General features: G+C 35.7%; 1 protein-coding gene across 1 annotated transcript; it reads right to left on the minus strand.

The window, feature by feature from the left end:
* Positions 1 to 4298: 4298 nt before the first annotated feature.
* Positions 4299 to 13813, minus strand: LOC127629953 (signal peptidase complex subunit 2-like). Its single transcript, XM_052107287.1, has 6 exons — positions 13675 to 13813; positions 13242 to 13401; positions 12323 to 12406; positions 12053 to 12205; positions 11384 to 11526; positions 4299 to 5689 (listed from the first exon to the last, which is right to left on the minus strand). Exons 2-6 carry the CDS (start codon positions 13278 to 13280, stop codon positions 5503 to 5505), a joined length of 606 nt encoding a protein of 201 aa, XP_051963247.1. The 5' UTR covers positions 13281 to 13401; positions 13675 to 13813; the 3' UTR covers positions 4299 to 5502.
* Positions 13814 to 15679: the final 1866 nt, after the last annotated feature.

The raw sequence follows: 15679 nt of genomic DNA on the forward strand, positions 1-15679 counted from the left end.
TGACGACCTGAATATGTTCTACTGCAGATTCGATAGGCCCAATTTCACACCCTGCACACTCTGACCTTCACTTCACACAAACATTAACACCTCCTGCAACCCCCCCACCCCCACACACACACACACACAGCGTGCCTTCGTTCCTGTGCTAACCAAGTGGCCCCCATCTTCACACAGATCTTCAATAGATCACTGGAGCGGTGTGAAATCCCATGCTGCTTCAAACGCTCAATTATTATCCCTGTCCCTAAGAAACCAAAAATCCAAGAACTTAATGACTACGGATCTGTCGCCCTGACATCTGTGGTCATGAAGTCATTTGAGAGACTGGTGTTGGCCCACCTGAAGGACATCCCTAGACCCTTTCTGGATCCCCTTCAATTTGCTTATCGAGCAAACAGGTCTGTGGATGATGCAGTCAACATGGGATTGCATCACGTCCTGCAACATCTGGACAGACCGGGGACATACGCAAGGATACTTTTTGTGGACTTCAGCTTGGCTTTCAACACCATCATCCCAGCTATTCTCCGGACTAAGTTAACCCAACTCCCTGTTCCCATGTCTACCTGTCAGTGGATCACCGGCTTTCTGACAGACCGGCAGCAGCTTGTGAGGCAGGGAAAATTCACTTCCACCACCTGTACCATCAGCACTGGTTAAGTCTATACATATTATCCAACATATCCACTTCTGCAATTACATACATTGCACTGTACATAATATACTGTATTTTTGTTCTTTATATAACAGATTTCCACTACGTATGTGGGCATGTATGAAGGTGAGTGTATGTATGTATAATTATTTATTTTATTATTCTTTTTGTTTTTAATGACCTATGTCTTGCTGCTGTATTGTTTGTGTTGTTGTACACTAGAAGCTCCTGTCACCAAGACAAATTCCTTTTATGTGTAAGCATACTTGGCAATAAAGCTGATTCTGATTTAAAAACAACAGAAGCTGACCCAAAATGCTTTACAGATCAAACAAACAAAATGACAGTGATTTAAAAACAGACTGATTTAACCTTTGTGTTATGTTCATTTTGTGCAAACACATTTTGTGTTCCCAATCAAAAATTACCAGCCCACTAAGATTGTTTATAAATCTCTCATATTGCATATAATATCATATTGCATTATATTTTTTGTAATCAACATCTTTTTAGTGATTATGACAGGTTTAGTACTGTATTTTAGAAAAAGTTTTTTTAAACAAAGGATGTAGAATTGCATGCTTAAAACTACTTGTAACAACTCTACTATAATCTAGCTGTTAATTATAGCTCACACTGGAACTGATAGTCATGAAAACTTCTTTAAGAAGGCGTGCAGAAAGAATATCCAGTTTGGAACTGGAACACTGTTCTGATGTAACTGGTTTAAAGTGTGTTAGGGAGCTGGATGGGGAAGGAATAAGTGGTTGATCAAATTGTGAAAGTACAGTCGCACCTTTAATCTGCTCAATTTTGTGAATAAAAAAAAAAGTTAAAAAACGTTTCACAGTTCTCTTGGGTGGGGTCCAGAAAAGCATTTTTATTTGGGTTTAAAACAGATTCAATTGTTTTGAACAAAAACAATTTGTGTTATCCGAGATGATGCAAGTAGGGAAAAGTAGGGAAAGGACACATAGACACAGACTCAAACATTATTGAATAATGTTCAGAAATGCCAATATCTCCATTCATCCATCCATCTTCAACCGCTTATCCGAAGTCAGCTCGCGGGGGCAGCAGCTCCAGCAGGTGCCCCAAACTTTCCTATCCCGAGCCACATTAACCAGCTCTGACTGAGGGACCCCGAGGTGTTCCCAGGCCAGTGTGGAGATGTAATCTCTCCACCTAATCCTGGGTCTTCCCCGAGGCCTCCTCCCAGCTGGACGTGCCTGAAACACCTCCCTAGGGAGGCGGCCAGGGGGCATCCTTACCAGATGCCCAAACCACCTCAACTGACTCCTTTCAACGCAAAGGAGCAGCGGCTCTACTCCGAGCTCCTCACGGATGACTGAGCTCCTCACCCTAACTCTAAGGGAGAAGCCCGCCACCCTTCTGAGGAAGCCCATTTCGGCCACTCGTACTCGCGACCTAGTTCTTTCGGTCATGTCCCAGCCTTCATGACCATAGGAACAAAAATTGACCGGAAGATCGAGAGCTTTGCCTTTCGGCTCAGCTCTCTTTTCGTGACAACGGTGCGATAGAGCGAGTGCAATACCGCCACCGCTGCCCCGATTCTCCGGCCAACCTCCTGCTCCACTGTTCCCTCACTCGTGAACAAGACCCCGAGGTACTTGAACTCCTTCACTTGGGGCAATACCTCCTTCCCTACCTGGAGTAATACCAATATCTAAGACCTCTTAATTGGATACAGAAAACCATAAGACAACACAAGATCTAATGTATGACCCATATTGTGAGTAGGACCAGTGACATGCCGTACAAAATGTAAAGGGAGATAAATTCATTTCCAAGGTTTTGATGGACAGCATACATGAATATTGAAATCCCCAAGAATCAGGAGTCAGTCACCACGAGACACCAGACCAGAGAGAAAGTCTGAAAATGTTTAAATCTGGGAGGTCTGTACACAAGTGCACATAAAACAGGACCCAATATGTCAATCTTTAATATTTGGACCTCAAAACTGGAATACATGTCCATAGGAAGTGTTCTGCATTTAAGTGTTTTTAAAAACAGTGGGAATGCCACCTCCGTGGGGAAATTAAAGTCACAGCCGGACAGTAATAAAAGACTTTCGATATTGAACTTGCATTTATGAGGCCCATCTTAATAGTGGCGACATATGTGTTTTGTGGTGAAATAAAAGATGTATGTTTCACCTAGCTGAGATGATCAAAATTGACACACCGCTTCACATCATTTGCACCTATTTGGATTCATATTGGAATGTAGGCATTATGATTATGTGTGCGGTCAAAAACACATTTATCTGATCACCATAACTCTGTTAAGCCAATATTCTGGTTTCCACATATTGGACTCTGATGGTCCAATCAATGCAAGTGAATAGTGGCCAGAACTTTGAAACTCAAAAAGAAAATAAAGTTAGCATAAAAGTAATCCATATGACTCTGTGGTTAAATCCATATCTTCAAAAGCAATATGATAGGTGTGGGTGAGAAACAGATCAATATTTAATTCCCTTTAACCTATAATGTCCACATTCACATTCTTTTGTTCTTGGCCATTCACATTAAAGTATATTGACACCTACTAGGCAGGGAGAAGAATTTATAGTAAAAATTGTTAAAAGCAAATTGAAATCCAAATGGTAAACCTAATGAAGACTGCCCATCAGAAAAACAAACTTGGCCTTTTTTTTTTACTATAAATTCTCCTCCCTGCCCAGTAGATGGCGAGGATGCCCGAAGAATGTGAATAGCCAAAAACAAAAGAAAATGTGAAAGTGGAGATTGATAGCAAAAAAATACTTAAATCTTGATCGGTTTCTCACCCACACCTATCATATCGCTTCTGAAGACATGGATTTAACCACTGGAGTCTTATGGATAACCTTTATGCTGCTTTGTGATTTTTGAGCTTCAAAGTTCTGGCAGCAATTCACTTGACAGAACTGACATATTCTTCTAAAAATGTTAATTTGTGTTTAGCAGAAGAATGTTACATATCTAGGATGGCATGAGGGTGAGCAAGTGAGAATTTGTTTTTTTAATTTAGCTAACTATTCCTTTAAGATGGTTTTGTAAATGCCGTTTTTGAGAAACATCATTTGCAGAATCGCATTCATTTAGGTGAATACAGTAAATGATTGATGTTCTTTGTTTATTAAAAACAGTCATAAAACGAAATTTTCTTTAATGAATGAGCTCGAAAACATTTGATCGTTGTGGAATGTGATCGTTATGATAATGTGTGCACCAATAAACATGTTAATCTGATTGCCATAATCCCATTAAACCTATATTCTGGGATCAAGAAATTTGAAGACAGCAAGTATATGCCTGTGAATCAGATTTTGGGTCAAGTACACTTTCTTCGTAATATCGACTGTAAAAGAATATTACTTTCTCTGTGCATGCCAAAACAAAATTAAAACAGTGTGAAGCAAACGAAGAATCAAGCAATTGAAGAAACATTTTTAGGATGAGAATTTTTTCTGAATGTGCACTGTAATATATAGACATTTAAAAAAAAAAAAAAAAAAAAAAACAGAATTCTGAATAATACATGCATATTCTAGCTGACTTATTATTTCTAAAATCAGAATTTTGTATTAATTGAGTTGAAATTGGGTCAGCCAGTTCACAGTTATAATTGGAATGTGACCAAGTTCTGATTAAAAAAAAGATCAGACATGTGAACACAAATGTAAAAATGCCATGTCATTTTATTTTATAACTTTTTTTAATTATTGTTTGTTTGAGAAGAACAGGCACATACATTATGGATAACTAAGGTTGAAAATCATTAGCCTAAACAAAAACGGCAAAGACTACTTTGTGGAATTCAGTAGGCCTATTTCACATTATGGAGTATGGATCTGCATCCAAATGTTTTTAACCTTTTCAAAATAAATAAAAAATGAAACCAAAAACCTGCATGGAATTATTTGATGACAAAAACGAAAAAGAAAATCCAGATCCACGACTGTGAAAAAACAGGTCAAAACTAATCCACATTCTACCTCCAAACATAGGAACAAAATGATTCTCCCTGTTCAAAATTAAATGGCAAAACACAAAAGTATCAAAAGCAGCCAAGAGGGCAACAAAACAGACGCATACAGTCCCTTTTTTGGTGTCTTTTAAAGCCATAACAACATAAAAAGCACAAATTGATAAGATCAAAAAGTCACATTTAATAAGGCTCTTGGGACAAATGTGTGTGTATATATTATACTCCAAAACTAATTTTAATTTATGAAAATATGTATGTAAATATTCACTCAACATTTAAAAGCCTACTGGGAACTGTTTGTGATCACAAAACAACAGTATTACAGTTTAAATGAGTGCTTACATGTACTTAAAATATACTGACACTGAGGAACACTGATTCTAAGCATATCAGGCAAAATGTCTGGCTTCTCTCGTTTCAAAGGAATAGTTCACCCCAAAATTAAACTTGTCATCATTGACCCACCTTCATGTTGTTCCAAAACTGCATCGCTCTGCCGTGGATAACAAAAGCCAGCATGAGGGTGAGTAAATTATAGAGAAACATATATTTTCATTTCTGGGTGAACTTTCTATAAGAATGTCAAACTGAGACATTTGTATAAATTGAACTTTCATTTAAAAGAAAGAACACAAAGATGATCCATGAAACAAAAACAAACCAGATTATACACAAAGCAATAAAAAAAAAAAAAACACTATGCTGACGGTATGTAATGTTACAGTTGATAGTTAAACTCTGATAGCACACAAGCCTGAATAACATCTGTGTTTTGTCCCACTAGAGCCAATGTTACCATGAGTGCTGGACCGCAGAGGGCTGGTGCCATCAGTTTAGACTAAACGCTACTTTGTCTTCTTCTCTGTGGCCAATGTGTCATGAAGCTTTGAGGCACTTTTTTCAAATTGGTCCATCACCAACGTTCCATTCTCATCAAAGAATGTCCCAACAGACTTTGTAAACTCAGTCTCCCTCGTCTGCTTGGTTTTCCCATCTGTGAAGGACATTCTTAATGTATACTGGTCATCAAACCTAATAGAAACAAGACATTTAGTTATAATAGGTGTAATACCCTTCAAACTGATTTTTTGTTGTTGTTTCTTAAAGAAAATCGTATGGAATCAATTCCATGCCACATATATTTGCAAAAATATAAAGTTTTGCAAAAGAAAAAAAAAGTATTGGGCAAAAAAACATTTTTTTAAACAAAAATTAAGTATCACAAAAGTAAAAAAGTATCAAGAGAAAAACAAGAAAGTTTTACAAACAAAAATAAAGAATTGCAAAATATAAATAAAATAGCAAAAACAAGATAATTAAATTGCAAAAATCAATTACTGTTGTAAAAGAAACTAAAGAACTTTTATCCTTTTTATCTCTGCAACAGATTTTTAGGCAGCAATGATTTTGCCACACATCTTTTTCTTTGCAATGTCTAATTATTTTGTAACACTCCTTTTATTCTGCATTTCAGTCACGTGTGAGCTCATGATACCATTTTGCCTTTGCACTTCACTTTTCTGTGCGTTTCACTTTATGGCACTGTTTTGACGTGGGGGTGGAGTCAGGGGATTGGGGCGTGTACAACGGGCTCAGTGATGCCTCCCTGGAAGTTACGTCATTAGCTTAAGACACAGATCAAACATCATGGCCGAGCAGAGGCATGCGGGTGGATCTCAGGTATGTGAAGTTGATTGTTTCCTTTTATTTAATTAGCATTAAATGTGTTTTTAACAGCGTTTGCTTCAGATAAAGTAGTTAGAGATCAGTTAAAGCGGTGGATTTATTAGCCATACTCGCTAACGTGTCTGAAATAGCCAGCATCTGCAGTTTTTTTTCTTTCTCAATTGATTGATTCTTATGTTTACTTTATAGATTATAATTGTCTATACCATAGTATGTTGTCTTCTAAAAAAAAATGTAAACTCCATATTTAAAAATATATAAATAAATAGATGTTACATTATCACTGTTAACCTCTTCCCAATCCTGTAAAATTAGCCTAAAACGCCTAATCAAGGCATACCCAAAGTAAATTTAAAGCTGTTCTTGAACCGTTTGGAGTACATGCATGGTTTTGGTCACATTTGAAAGGGGACACTCTGAAGTTTTTTCTCCAGCAGTCAGAATTACTGTAAGTGCTACTGATTTTGAGTAATAGAAGTTTGAACACAATGAAATAGAATTTTCTTTTTCCTACCTGAAATTTTTTTTGCATACAGATGCCTGCAGATGACTATAACTTGTAGCTATTAGCTTGAGAACACAATGGGATCACAGCATGAATCCTTACCTAGTCCAGGTTCAAATGTTATAACAATATCATAAAAAAATGAATATTTTACACATGTTTTTCTAAGGGTACACCCAGGCGTTTTATAAAAGTGCCTTTTGGATACTCCAAAAGGTCACTTTGGAAACCTAGGACAAAAAGGCTGCAACTTTTGAACGCTTCAACATACAGTCATAATTGTGGGCTCTAATGAAAGATGACACTTAGAGCTATCATATTCCATATCCAGATCCACTATTAGTTTTGTTGACACAGAGTAACTGATGCATAAACACATTAGAGTGCCTTTTCCTTCTTGAAACTAAATGTTGTGCATATAAAAGAGTCAAAACTAGTGCTATGGTGGACAATTTGTTTATATAAAAATACACAACAAACTATTTACATTAATTTTTACATAAAGTATTTACAAACCATTATAAAATTGTACATGTTTCTAGCAACATGCCAGTCATTGTAGCAGTCACATTTGTGTACAAAGCACATAGGCACAACACAGGAGAGTACTTCACTGGTGTCTTTGCATGACACTGCCTGCACTTCAGACCCACCAGCGGTGCAAGATTTGGTGATGTGCAACAGCCTGTGATGTGCTCTTCGTGGAGCAGGAGATACGGGTCTGGCTGTGGATTGAGACCCCAACTCTGCCATGCTCCTCAGCAAGGGTCTCTCTGAAAGCCCTCCTCTCTTGATGAGGTGCTGTCCTGCTGCTCCACTTTATGTGGCCGCTTGCTGAGTGGGGATAATAAATAAATGTAATTTACAAAGCTAGACACAACTTCTCCATCTTTTCTGTATTCTATATATATATATATATATATATATATATATATATATATATATATATATATTTATTAGTTTTTCTTTTCGAGTGTGTAAAAATTTATTATTGTATGTATATTTACTGTAAATACTGTATACTTTGCCAATGTACTATGGAACAAAGAGATGGGCCTACACCTCCCCATGAATTCAGCACTGTAACAAATAGATGGCCCTACACCTCCCCCACCTCCCCAGCATTGTAACAAATAGACTCTCAAACACAACATATATTCTTATTTTCAACTTATACTTATTGATTTATTTACTATATATATATATATATATATATATATATATATATATATATATATATATATATATATATATATTTTACAGTAAATATACAAAACATCTATATAGCATGTCAATAGATCTGAAACAAACAATGAACTAAAAACACGCACAAACGGTTCAAACACTCACTGAGGAAACACAGGACAAAGGGTAATTACAAAATGTGTATTCATTATTCAAACTAAAGCTTATTTATGCGAATATACAGTAATATATGTTATAAACACAAGAAAACACTTACTTGTCCAGAGCCGTGTCTCATCTCTCCATCTGCCTCTGAATCATCTGTATTGTTTTCAGAAATTTCATCTCCAAACTCAGAATTTTGACAATGAATGCCTTCTTATATCACATCCTGGGGTGAACCATATTTAAATCGCCAAATGTGTAAACAGTTCCAAAGCAGCTCTGCATGCATTTACGCATCGGAGGCCATTAGCAGGGGTAAACTCGAGGAAACTTTAGCGACAGGAATAACAGAGCCGTCATCTAATAGTTCCACTAAAGCCGCATATCACTGTTTTCAGAATTTCATTGGCTATACGATGCGTCAGTCATTTCCACTCTTCAATGTAATTGGTTTGATCAGTAAACAAAGGAAAGTGGGTATGCCCTTACACTCGACACAGATGGTGGTTGGGTATTGAAGGCTGTGGACAGGACATGGAAGCTCCTATTGGGTCAAATGAGGTGTCAATCGAAAGGCCAGAGTGCGTGCTTCCATTTTGATACCGGATATAGGAAATGTTTACATCTGAACTGAAGTTATTACCGTAATATGTGAAAGATTAGGCACAGCTGCCAGGTGCTTTGAAATGATGCAACAAGAGTCTGTGGATATTTATTGATGTAATAATGTGATTTGGACTAAACATTTTACTTGATTTGATCATTTGGACATTTGACAATGAAACAACACCGCTTTTTGTCGGGAAGTTATGGCTCAGTGTACAACTATGAGGCATCATAGGTGAGTTGCCTAAATTTTGTTATTGGTTGTTTATATGTTGGTGGTCTGACAAAGATATAGATTGTACCTGCTTTTGTGATTGTATCTTAAAATGGTTTATATCAATAGAAAATCAAGAAATGTAGCTTTCCAAAGATATGTGGCATGTGTACCAATGTAACACACAGCTGTTTTGTTTATCGCATACTTTTATTTTGTACATTTAAGGGCCCGTCCGCGGGCCTAGATTTCCATGGTGTTAAAGGAGACAAATAGATTACAAATAAAAAGCTAAACGCACAGAAAAGTGAAGCGCAAAGGCAAAACTTTATCATGAGCTCACACGTGATTGAAATTCAGATTAAAAGGAGTGTTGCAAAATAATTAGTAGTCATTGCAAAGAAAAAGATGTGGCAAAATCATTGCTGCCTAAAAATCTGTTGCAGAGATAAAAAAGGATAAAAGTTCTTTAGTTTCTTTTACAACAATCATAGATTTTTGCAATTAATTATATCTATATTTATTTATATTTTGCAATTCTTTATTTTTGTTTGCAAAACTTTCTTTTTTTCTCTCGATACTTTATTTTACTTTTGTGATACTTTATATTTTTGCAAATATATGTGGTGTGGAATTGATTCCATAAAATCGCCATTGGTTATGTCTGGGAGCAAAAGTGTATTAGCTAGATCTGGGAGGTAATTGATGACAATTTAGATGGCAGGCTTTGTGTCCAACATTTCAATTTCAAACCTCTGAACTAAAGGCTAAGGCATACTTCCTTTTCCATGCACTGTTACATCTCATGCCCAGTCGGGTATTCTAGCCTTCTAAAGTATACTTTTTTTTTTACCATGAGCCCATAGGGACACTTGACCAAAGCGCACTGCTTTGTGATAATGTGGCATACAGGAACACAAGGCTTCAAAAACTGGGCTGAGCACAGACTGTTGTGATTAGGGCTGCATTATTTGGACAAAAAGGTCATAGAGCGTTAAAATGTTGCTATTTAAACTGCAATATCATAAACAAAAAAACTAGTAATTTATTCCTTTTGACCAGAATTTGGTTATGTTTTGAGCCAAATAAAAGACTGTCTACACTTTAAAGGCTTTTCAAAAAAGAACTAAACTTGGACCTTTTCACTTCAGCCACAAAATAAATAAAAAAATAAACAATTTAAACAGTGAAACAGAAAAAATATGTCTTCCTCATATTCACATTGTACCGGTCCATTATGTATGGGTTTGTCCAATTTGTGATCTGGTGTCAGCCTACTTATCATATTTTGGAACCCAGAATATTATTGTCATTTTTATTTATTATTAATAGATTTAATATAAAATAGTAATATATCTGTACAAAATCTTGACTTGCATGAGACATTGCTATGCGGTCCAGTTAAATTATGGAACTCTAGTCTAAACCATTGAGCTTTTATTTTGGCAGACAACTGCAGGAAAGCCTTGTTGCACAGTTCAAATCCACAATAGATGTATATCCTAATCGTAAATGTGAAATCAAAGTTAATCTGGGGTGTTTTAAAGAGAGAGTTCACCCAAAAATGAAACTTCTCTCATTATTTACTCAACCTCATGTCATACCAGAAATGTAGGAATTTTTCTTCTGCAAACACAAACTAAGATTTTTAGAAGAATATCGGAGTTCTGTACATTCTTACATTTCAATGGTGACCAGACCTTTGATGTTCCAAAAATCAAATAAAGGCACCATTAAAAGTAACCCATAAGACTCCAGTGGAAAAATCCAAATAAAAAAAAAATATTGAGCTGTTTGTCACCCACACTTATCTAGCTTCTGAAGGTAAAGAATCTGATTTTTTATAAGCTTCAAAAGGTCTGGTCACCATTCACTTTCATTGTGAGGACCAACAGAGCAGATATTTTACCAAAAAAAATCTTAGTTTGAGTTCAGCAGAAGAAAGTCACATCTGTGATGGCATAAATGTGAGTAAATTATGGGAATTTTTATATTTGGGTGAACTATCCCTTTAAATACAACATGATCTGCAAACGTTAGCAAACAGAACTGCACACATCCGTTAATCTGCACAAGACAAGAGTTCAAAAACGCTCTGAAAACACTAATAATACACCAACACAATACAGACAGGACAGAGCAGCATGCATAAACTTTGCAGCAAGCAGTGTGCATACATCATTTATAAATTTAATTAAATCTCAGCCCTTTCAAAAATTAAATATAAAATTCTCAGCCCATTGATGATATAGGCCTTGATATTTATGTAATTGCTCTAAAATGGCTTGTTAATTTGTTTTTAATCAGAGGAACCATGATTTCATGCAAACAGCCACTGTAAAAAGGAAAAGGTGAGAAAACTCACCTTTTTAGACTAGAGGAGAGCTGCCAAATGTGATCTGGGTCCATACCAGCTTGGTCTTTCTGCATGGCCATCAGGAACATGTTCCTCTCTTTGTAAGAGGTGTACATGGTCAAAACACCCATCATTATGAAATATGTGATGATCTGTTAAGGTAAAGAAATATGGGGAAAATTCTCTCAAAGGATGAAGCTACAGAATCTGCCTAAAGCCGCAGTCACACTAGAATTTGTGTATAAAATTACTTCATTCCCTGCAATTAAGGATATAATGTCATGCTCTAGGACTTCAGTTTTTAATTAATACATCTTACTAAACCACGAATAACTAATAATATTATTTGCAAAATCTAAAAATATATTGCCATATTAATTTTTTTAATGAGCCAAGAGGCAAATCTATCTTCTATTGGTCACTCGTCTACTCATCATTAAAATCTGCAGACCAAACTTGAAATTTGGTACAGGGCGAAACACACAATTTCTTAGCATGGACTTCTGTTTACGGTCTCCCCTGTTTGGATGCGTATGAATGGAAGTGAATGGGGTGCAGAGTTAGGGTGTACCCTAAATGGATTACAAAGCAAGACACAATTTACATTTTGTTTACAAAACCACCAGAGCAAATAATCCCTTTTGAAGTTGGTTTGCTGAAAAAAGGATATGAAATGACACAGCATGCCAGGACTGGCTTTGATTCTGGGAATGGGTGTAGGTAATCCCAAATTAAAGCTAGAATGGCAAAAATGCAGGAGATTGTGCAAATGAACAGACGTCCATCAACTAGGCTGAAGTTCTCAACGTAGCCGTATTTTTCAATCAAAACCTATGGTGGAAAAAGAAAGCTGATGAATTAAAAAATACATGCATTCACCAGTTATGCATAAAAAAATTAAAAAAGCACAAGTGAATAATTAAAATATAAGGAGGCAAAAGGACATACCTTCTTAGCTGCATCATCTAGAGAGTTCTTCACTGCTGCACCATCCCATTTGTCAATCTTCACAGGCTTTTCATCAATCCTCCACTAAAATAATTAAAGTAAATGAGTTTACTTACATACAGAAAACATCTAAATTGTGACTCTTACATGTCTGGACACCATAACATAAAGACATATTACTTAATTTTTAAATTGATTTAATGACAGTGTAGACTGGGAGATTTAATAGATTTAATGAAATGTTCATGAAAATGTCAAAATATAAAAATGTGTGTGTGTGATAACACTTGGATACGTTTTCGTGATATAAAACTATAAACTATCATATGATATTAAGCTAAACTGACAAATATGCAGGAAGGATGGAACTATCACGTGTTTAGATGCAAGATCTTGGACGGTTTCCGTTAATTGCACCATGTATGTTTAGTTGCACTATGTATGTTTAGTTAAATACATGTTTCAATTTATAGGTCTATTTAGCTATGAATGACATAAATGGAAAAGTATGAAAATCCTATATAATTACTCAAGTTCACTTTAAACCATATGCTGCCATTCGTATCACGCTGAAGAATGTAATTATGTTCATGACATATATTGATGAATCCTTTGCAATGTTGTATTATAATAATTTATGTATAACCCATTTTAAAAAGCGTAGTTTCAATATACATGCTCGTATACTAATATATAAATGCGAAATGTATAATGTGCATCCATTTATTCAAGTTTCCGTTTTGGGGCTGACATGACTCGTTTAGCACTGTAGCCGCATCAGCCTCCACGTCTGACCACTTTGTGCGTGAGAAGAAAACGTAAAATAATCAGACATTGGCGACATAAAACCGCATCTTCACGTAGTTTCGAAATAAAAAACGCATCTTCAAAAATACAAGATACAATGAAGATTTCTTACTTTTTCCAGTAGACCACTCTTCCCGTTCCTCGCCGCCATCTTTTCTTTCTGCTCGTTTGCTGTGAGCTGGGTGACTGTGATTGGCTAGAATCACATTAAAGGCGTCCAACTTAATTGGTCTGAATGAAATGTGTACGTCAAATGGGGCGGTCTTCAGTTGCTGTGATCGAACAGAAAGCAGCAAAATAGTCAAATAGGTGTCCCAAACACACGAAACACTATGCACTCAGATATGTAGTGTACACATTTTCTAATTGTTGTATCGTCCCAAATGGAACACGTAGGCGTTTAACAGTTGACGGAAGTGACGTTTCAAACCTAAGCGTTGTGTTGCTGCTAGCGTTAGCGCGATATTCACCCTCAGTTCAACACTGATATCTCAATAATATACATATTCACACAGCATGGTATGATGGTAAAGCGTTTAACTCACTTTTCTAAGGTGCTGTCTTCACAGAAGTTTCACGAGTTGTCATATTCTCCATTATTTACAATTGTTTTGCCACCGCTGCCAGTAACTCCGCCCTTTCCGTTATATACGGGAAGCCACGTGCGCTGAGTAACCGAAGTGTCCAACATTCCACACTTCGTTTTGACGTTTGAAAAAGTGCATCATCCGGGTACGCGTAGTACACTTTTTTTGTTGCATTTTCAGTGTACTCGCACTAGTTATTAAAAAAAAAAACTTAAAATAGTGAGAAGTGTGTGTTTTGGAAGCACCTGTATTTCCTTTGAGCAACAAATAAAAAAAAAATATATTGAGAAATGCATTGCCGTTTTACATATCATAACTGTAACATTATATATTATATTTCACTCAGTAGACACGTGCTTATTAAATCGATTAATACATTAATTTATTTAATGTATATCTATTTATTCATTCATTTATAGTTTTTAATTTCTTATTTAATTCACTCATTCAATTTCAGTTGTTTTTAATTGTCAGAAGAATGACATAAACTAAAATTATATGAATATAAATGATGTGTAAATGTACATTAAGATAAAAACACACCAGGTATAATATCATTTTCGAGTATCTACACAGTGAAAATAACTTATCAAGAAAAGCACAGGCTCACACTATTAACAATTTATAATATTTAGAAGATTTGTTTGGAAACACATCGTTTGGACTGATTTTGATTTAAAAAACGATAGCTATAGGTTTTTAATTAGTGAATTTGAAAAAAAACTTTGAAAAGCTGCTTTTCCCTTTACATTGGAACATTGCTTGTTTTTTCACCCCAATGAATTAGATTAATTCTGCATGTATACCGTCAGACCTTTACAGTCACATGAAAGAAATATCTTGCCATGCCCTTTATCAGTCATGGCCTCCTAATAATCCCATCCATGAATTGGCTATATCCCTCTCCTCTCCACCAATAGCAGGTGAGTGTACTGGCACACTGTGGCTGCCGTTGTATCATCCAGGTGGATGCTGCACACTGGTGGTGGTGGCAGAGAGTTCCCATTTCACTGTATATATAAAGTGCTATATAAATGTAACATTCATTCATGTAGGGCCTACTACTTGAAAGAACAAAGCATCTGGATGGCCCAGATGAACAATAATAAGAAAGGTACATCAGAGTCTCTTGTTTGGAAACTTCATTGAACAATGTGCCAAACACTAGTTTTATGTGCAACAGTGAAGACTTTGAGATGTTTGCATTTTAGACAGACTTTCAAAGAAAAAGTCACTAAAAATGATTTTGTTGTGAAATAAATATAGCAGAAAATATTATGTACTTTCTACATTGAATAAGTTAAAGCATGTAAATTCTACATATGTACTTGAATTCAAAACATGTAAAAAATGAATGCTCTAGCTTAAGAGTAAATATTGTTCATGATTGTTTATCTTTGCAATGCTTCATCATGTATCCATTTTAAGTAGAAAACCTTGACATATTTGCTAATTTGAGTAAATTTCACAGGTATATAAAATGTTCATTTTACTGAACTTTTCGAAGCTGGTGTTTCCAACATGCTTGAATAATTAATGAGCTTGCATTTCAGTTTTTATTGTTGATTTTGCTATTATGTTTGGTAACTTCACGTTTTGTGCAGTCTGAAGTTAATTCTCTAATCAAAATGACCTGTTCATGATAAAAAAAAAAAACTTTTTGATTGTTTCCATCGTTGTATTTTGTGCACCATGTTGAAGCCAGTATCTGGTTTCTTTTGCTTGTAAGACATTTGATGTTGTCCAATTGACTACATAGCACACATTAAGCTTGATTCTATCAAATGTTCATTTAAAATGTACTATATGTACATTCGATTTGTAAACAAGTTACTGTATTACCTGAAGTGTTTGTTAAATTTACTCACTCACATTATATGACAAAGTTAAGTATATTTTACTTAATGTCCATGAGAAGTGTCCTTCGGACCAGTTACATCTTTGGGAAGTACTACAGAGAGCA

The sequence above is a fragment of the Xyrauchen texanus genome, chromosome 36 (assembly GCF_025860055.1).
Source record: "Xyrauchen texanus isolate HMW12.3.18 chromosome 36, RBS_HiC_50CHRs, whole genome shotgun sequence".
NCBI lineage: Eukaryota > Metazoa > Chordata > Actinopteri > Cypriniformes > Catostomidae > Xyrauchen > Xyrauchen texanus.